Below are 7,500 nucleotides of genomic sequence, written 5' to 3'. Positions count from 1 at the left end.
CACTAGGTTAAAAAAACTACAGATGAGAACTGCAAGTCATTGTATTTGATATGAAGTGATACTTGGGAAAATATGCTTAGACTCCACCCTAATAAGACTCCACCCTTGTAAGTGTATAAGCTACTATGGATAACCTAAATTTCCCTCGGGATTAATAAAGTATCCATCTATCTATCAATCTATCTATCTATCTAATGATCTTACCCCAACCTCCACTTAGACCTGCGGCGGGCACTGATTACCTCTCATCTCATGTTGGCTATGTTCCCTGCGTCTCTCCAGGTCCTTCCTGTCGTAATTCAGCTTCTTCAGGCCCATGATCCCGTACTGAAGGCTCGTCCTGCAACAACAGCAACCGCCATGCGGTTAGTCCCAGCCCACAGAGCAAACATCAGTGAAGCCATTTGTGTATGCCCTTTTTCAGTCGACTACTCTGTGTGGTGTTGAGCAGATAAACCTGCTGTGTCTGAATGTGGCCTGCAGGGGGCAGTGTTGGCCCAGTCTTTCCCCATGTGCCGCAGTGATACAGAGGAGCTTCCCTACCTGTGAAAGCTTCCCTACCTGTGAAAGCTTCCCTACCTGTGAAAGCTTCCCTACCTGTGAAAGCTTCCCTACCTGTGAAAGCTTCCCTACCTGTGAAAGCTTCCCTACCTGTGAAAGCTTCCCTACCTGTGAAAGCTGTCTACCATCTTCAGGTGCACCCGCAGGTCCTTCTTGGTGAGGTGGTCCAACATGCGCGCGTCCACCAGACACTCCATGAAGTAGCTGCGGTACTGGGGCAGACCCAGGCTCGGCAGCCACTCGTTCCCGATCCACTCGTGGTTCATGTCTCCGTACGCTAACGTCTGTGAGGAGGAACGGCAGCACAGCTCATTAGCATCGCGCACCGTCTGAACTGCTAAAAAAAGGAAAACTGTTTTAAGCTGTTCGGCGCCAAAGTACAGTACAAGTCAAAAGTTTGGACACACCTTCTAATTTTTTGAGAAGTTTTTTTTCTTTACTTTCATCATTTTCTACAAGGTAGATACAACTTTTTTAGTTTTGTACATCATAACACATGTGTTCTTTCGTGGTTTAAATGTTTTCAGTATTAATCTACAATGATCTCAGCCCGTCTTTTGGCCTCTGCCTCCTTCTCGTCCTGTCATGTTCTGACGTTTTGACACTCCCACAGGAGGACACACACACACGCACTCACATACACACAAACGCACACACACACACACACGCACACGCACACGCACACACGCCCGCCGCTGACAGACCACTTACCTGTGACCAGCTCCCCTCTTCCGAGTCTTTCTGTGAGGGCGGCCGAGAGGAGAAAAGAGTGTCATTATGTAAAGGCATACTAACATTGGTGGTGGAACTAGAAAATGTATTTTCCAATATACTTACTCATAGAGAAACCAACCAAACCAATATACAAACTGTACAAATATAATGTGCACATTGCTTGAAGATAAATACTACACACACACACACACACACACACACTATGCAGGCAGACACTGTGACTGAGACTACATACATTCAGATTTAAACCACGACAGATTCTCACTAACACATGCTCACAGATAGAGGACATACATTTTTGTTGAAAGGGATCCCTGACAGTGACTCAACAGATCTACTCCATATCTTAATCTACTCTCTGTTGTTTGATGCTGACATGAGGGCGGCCATTAAGTGTCTTTTTACAGCCCTAAAAATGCATCTCCCTTCCACCTGGAGCCAATTCCAAAGGACTACATCATTTAACGAGAGAATAAATCCACTGTTAAAGCACTGCTGAAATATTGATGAGCATTTTGCTATCGGTCGTGTGAAATTGCCCCGGGGTAATTGGGCCCAGCTGTAATGGTGGGGTTGCCTCCACGCTGGGGCATGAGAATCTGGGGCCCTTGTGGGTGTGATGAGGTTATCCGTGCGCCCCTGCCCTCAACTGACAGATTACATTTGGTTTTGGGGAGGGGGGGGGGTATTGTATATTAGGGCCAATTTTTTTGCTCCCATTTTTCAAACAATGCTGTGCTTTATCAGTGCCAGTCTTGCCAATCTTGCCACCCTCTGTTTTTTGAACATTCGGACCAGAATGTGCACTTAGTAGCCTTTTGTGTTTGCCACACGGGCGAGATCTGAGTGGAAGGAAAGAAAAAGAGCCATGCCTTCCTCTCAGAAAATGGTGGGATAACATCTTTCTTTTCCTTCGTGCCTTTATCTGCCTGCCACAGTGCTGCCAGGAGATTAAGAGATGGAGTGACGTGCGCTCGTTTGTCTTTTGAAAAAACCTGAACGGCAGTCGTGATGTGATTTTCTTTTGTGCTTGCTTCAGAAGTGACGGCCGGGGCCAGATAAGTCTCTTATCGGGGTCTCCGTGCCTTTGAGCTAAGTGTCAGACACCTGTTTCACTAACTCCTCTCCCTGCTTCTTTACAGCCCAACTTCCTTAGATTCACTGTAACTATAAAAATATAACTCACTGGAAAGATATGGACTAGTTACTAAACCCAGAAACATGAATCAGCCTGCTTGAAGCAGAACTATTCCGTTACTTTGGATGCATTCTAAATGGGTAATGTCATCTAAAGCCACTTGTCATTACTTCATACAGTGGGTAATGTAATGTCACTTGTTATAACTACATACAGAGGGCAATGTCATCTAAAGCCATTTGCTGGACAGTGTGTGTGTGTGTGCCTCTAGTGATCACTGGTGTGTGTGTGTGTGCCTCTAGTGATCACTGGTGTGTGTGTGTGTGCCTCTAGTGATCACTGGTGTGTGTGTGTGTGCCTCTAGTGATCACTGGTGTGTGTGTGTGTGCCTCTAGTGATCACTGGTGTGTGTGTGTGTGTGTGTGCTCAATGTAAATGTTGCCTTCTTTTCTACTTTTGTTATCGGCTACAGACATACCGGACCAGACGTATTCTACTAGCGCTTACCAACACAGAGAACATGCATGCCTATGTGCCGCGTGTGCACACATCAACACGCACACACACACACACACACACACGCACACACACACGCACACACACACACACACACACACACACACACACAGAGAGAACATGCATGCCTATGTGCCGCGTGTGCACACACCAACACGCACACACACACACACACGCACACACACACACACACGCACACACACACACACACACACGCACACACACACACACACACACACACACAGAGAACATGCATGCCTATGTGCCGCGTGTGCACACATCAACACGGACAGGAGGGGAAAGAGTGCAGGTGGGGAAGACTTGGGAGAGAGAGAGGAAGAACACAGCGGGAAGTGTGTGGGGAGAAAGAGAGAGAAAGAGATAGACTGACCGTTTTGGAAGGGGCAGCATAGATCTCCAATTCCTCGTGGGTCACCCAAACATTGCCTGACGGCTAAGCGGGCGTGCCCATTGGAGACAGAAGCCGTCCATCAGGAGGGGCAAGCAGTGTTAAAGAAGAAGAGCAGCACCACTGTAAGCCAATAGTGTTACAGCATCACAGTCAGATGACGAGCAAGCCCCGCCCCATCGGGTCATGGGCCAATGAAGCACAGCACAGGAACACAGTACAGCCAAGACACACACTCACACACACACACACATACACACACACACACGGACATACACACACACACATACACACACACACGGACACACACACATACATACACACACACACGGACACACACACACAGACGGACATACACACACACACGGACATACACACACACAGACACAAACACACACTCACACACACAGACGGACATACACACACAGACGGACATACACACACAGACGGACATACACACACAGACACACACACACACACACACACACGGTGCACACAGTGACAATGTTAAATGACGACATGCTGCAGTAGAACATTAGTGGCAATGGAGAAGGAACATGCCCATGTTAAACACACTCACTGGCCGTGTGCATAGCAGACACATCTTCACAGGGTCCACTAGACCTGTAGACAGGCTGACGTGTGAGTGTGTGTGTGTGTGTGTGTGTGTGTGTGTGTGTGTGTGTGTGTGTACTGTCTGAAATTCCTATCTACAGGAGCAACACCAGGGTGAGTGCTGATCCCAAAGTCATTTTCCCAGGGTTCAGTGCTCCCTCATGAAATATTCACACGGGGTAAACTGGCCACTGAACTCTATTAGACTGACATTTTTATATGAAAAGATTGTGTGTGTGTGTCAGTATGTGTGTGAAAGTGTGTGTGTGTGTGTGTGAGACAGTGTCTGTGTTACATTGTGTTAGTGTTTTGGACTGTGTGTGTGTGTGACTATGTTTGTGTGTGTGTGACCGCGTGTATGTGTGTGCGACCGTGTGTGTGACCGTGTGAGACCATGTGTGTGACTGTGTGAGCAGGCCGCAGGTCGAGGCAGGCCAGGGCGAAGGCATCTATTATCAGATGCAGACAGATTGGACAGCAGAGTGTATGACCATTAGTCAGGCAGCAGTGTGTGTGTGTGTGTGTGTGTGTGTGTGTATGTGTGTGTGTGTGTGTGTGTGTATGCTATATGTCTGTGTGAGAGTGTATGACCATTAGTCAGGCAGCAGTCTGCTCCTCACGGAGAGACAGTGTCTGGCCTTTATCAAACTCTTCAGATGGAACTAACACACACTCTTATCACACAACACTGCCCTATGAGGATCATTATGGCACTGCATCTCATACACTGATCTTAGAGAGAAGATTCTGGAAGTCATATACCAGCCCGCTGATACAGGGATGCAGGATATTGGACTCCACATGCAATTATATTGACTTCAAGATTATATTAAGAGGCAGAGTATGATTTAGGTCAAGCTCTAAGAAAGGGTAATGTGACTGAAATGGTATGAAAAGTACATTCAGTGGATTTACATGTATAGAATAGAGTCTCAAACACATGGTGCCTTTTTCTTTGAAAATCTGGAGTTGTATTTTTTTTTTTTACTGTTTAGAAAAAGTCTTGTAATCCCAGACAGACAAGACTGCAGCCTGACCTTACCTGACCGTGACCTGCACACACAACTGTGCATCTACCTACACCACATGCCCATAAATAACTCTCTCTGCATAGGTATGTTGGCTCTTTGTGTGTGTGTGTGTGTGTGTGTGTGTGTGTGTGTGTGTGTGTGTGTGTGACTCAGCACATTCGTTACATTGCAATAGAGATGTGCAATAACCATAGCAACCTAAACCTGGCTTGCAGCCCGTGGCATTTAATACCTTGCCAGGTAATGCTGGAAAGAAAAACCCAATGATCAGACACACACACATACACACACACACACACACACACAAACACACACACACACACACACACACACACTGACCTAAATAATGGAATATTACATTTTGAGCGCAACAAATCACAGGCATTGCTGAGAGTCGGGATTGCAGAGGCGGTGTGTGCATCACTCACTGGTGTGTCCGTAAAGATGACTGATCTGTACGTTTTAGTGTGTGTGTGTGTGTGTGTCTGTCCATGTCCATGTTTGTGTATGTATGCACCTTCCTTGTCTGTTTGTGTATGTGTGTGTATTTGTATGCTAACTTCCTGAGTGAGTGAATGTGTGCGTGTGTGTACGTGCGTGTGGTAGCGTGTTTGAATGAATGAGTGAGTGAGTGAGTGAGTGAGTGTGTGTGTGTGTGTGTGTGTGTGAAAGTGAAAGTGAAAGTGAAAGTCCTCTCTATGGCAGAGGTGGTGTAGACACACACACTCTGAAATTGTGTGTGTGTCTATGTGTGTGTGTGCGTGCGTGTGTGTTTGTGTGCACTCACGGTTCTGGAGGTGGGTGGTGCAGAGGGGCTGGTCAGGGACACCATCTCCTGGATGGCCAGGCGTAGCTTGAGGCGGTGCAGGGGGTTGCTGATGCCAATCTCCCGCTGGATCTCCGTGTCCGACAGCGCAGACATGATGGCCCCGCTCTTCACGTTGGCACGGCAGGCTGCCACGTACCAGGCGGGCATGCCCAGCCACAGCTGAGGAAGGGGGCAGAGGGGGCAAAAGAGAGGGGAGAGGAGGGGCAGTTTGACATGTTGTTGTTGGATAATGTACAGTTTTATCAAATTAATATTCTAAATATATATATTATATTTATATATCACAAAATACTGTGGGGGTGTTTTTATAATTGTACTTATCTAGTAAGACTGCAGCAAACAATATGCATGTTAATCCATACACAGGAACCCAAAGACACTACCGGGAATAGCCAGTAGGTGACAGTAAAGCTCCATTTTCATCAGTACAGTGTCAATCATAAGAATAAAGCCAAGCCATATGCTAAGGAGGGCTTTTGAGTGTCCAATTTCCACTCACTCTAATCTAACTGAAAATATGTGTGTGCCAGTTATATATGTTAGATAAATGTAAGTAGCAGTTTACAGTTCAAGTGACAAATATATCTCAATTAAAACTCTTTGACAAGAAGCATTGGATAATGATATTTTACTCGAACTGGAAGGGCAGGGAATCTGAGTATCCCTCAGACCCTGTACACTGACACTGAGTGGAAGCCTTTACCTATACTGTTTCTGTTCTATGTGTGTGTGTGTGTGTCCTCATGTGTGTTTGTGTGTGTGTGTCTCTGTGTGCCTGAGTGTGAGTGCTAGTGTGTGTGTGTTTGGGCACCCTCTAGCACCATGATAACAGTGTGCTGTGGAGATCCCAGTCAAATGGACCTGAGTAGGACTCTGCTCTCTCTGCTTTAATAATAGAAAACTGATTAGACAGAAATCATAAAGAGGGGAGCCAGGGAGTAGCCTGCAGCATAATAATCTCACACACAGGCTGACGCTAATATGGTGATCTGTGTGTGTGTGTGTGTGTGTGTGTGTGTGTGTGTGTGTGTGTGTGCGCGTGTGTGTGTGTGAGTGTGTGCGGGAGAGAGAGAGAGTGTATGCATGCCTGTCCGTGTGTGTGTGTGTGTGTGTGTGTGTGTGAGTGAAACCTGCTTAAATCTGTCCACGCTCTGCCCTACCCATCAGCACAATGCTGGGTTATGTAAGCATGCACTTCCATTTAACACCCATTATCTATTGTATGTGTGCTTCGCTGAACAGAGGTGTATAAAGTGCTCTTTAAATGTGTCATAAGGAAGGCACTGGGCCTACAGAGTCATTCTCTCTCTTCTTCTCCTTCTGTGTGTGTGTGTGTGTGTGTGTGTGTGTGTGTGTGTGTGTGTGTGTGTGTGTGTGTGTGTGTGTGTGTGTGTGTGTGTGTGTGTGTGTGTGTGTGTGTGTGCGCAAATGCATTTGGCAGAGAATGAGACAGAGGCAGAGTGAGACAGAGATAGAGATAGACATATAGATAGACAGAGACGCAGGAGAGATCTAGGCCCTGTCCCATTACTACCACTTCACCCTAGCACTTCACCCTTCCACTTCGTTTGCGCGTTCGCGTGAAGGGGTAGGGTGTCCCAATTCTTTTGGACCGAAGGGGAAGTGTTGTTCAACCCTTCAAACGACCCCTTCAAACGGAGTGTGA

At 46.8% G+C, this 7,500-nt stretch overlaps 1 protein-coding gene across 1 annotated transcript in view; it reads right to left on the bottom strand.

Annotated features, from left to right (window-relative positions):
* ppfia2 (PTPRF interacting protein alpha 2) overlaps positions 1 to 7,500 on the bottom strand; it is a gene marked incomplete at its 5' end in the record, with an annotated part of 182,637 nt that overhangs the window by 8,030 nt on the left and 167,107 nt on the right. The window contains 5 exons of the mRNA XM_080851365.1: positions 243 to 340; positions 670 to 863; positions 1,273 to 1,302; positions 3,342 to 3,404; positions 5,793 to 5,993. Coding sequence (XP_080707491.1) covers positions 243 to 340; positions 670 to 863; positions 1,273 to 1,302; positions 3,342 to 3,404; positions 5,793 to 5,993 — 586 coding nt within the window. The remainder of the gene's footprint in view (positions 1 to 242; positions 341 to 669; positions 864 to 1,272; positions 1,303 to 3,341; positions 3,405 to 5,792; positions 5,994 to 7,500) is intronic.

This window comes from Sprattus sprattus (assembly GCF_963457725.1).
Source record: "Sprattus sprattus genome assembly, chromosome: 14".
Taxonomy (NCBI): Eukaryota; Metazoa; Chordata; class Actinopteri; order Clupeiformes; family Clupeidae; genus Sprattus; species Sprattus sprattus.
The sequence above is the reverse complement of the archived record's forward strand: the minus strand, read 5'-3'. Positions and strand labels throughout refer to the sequence as shown.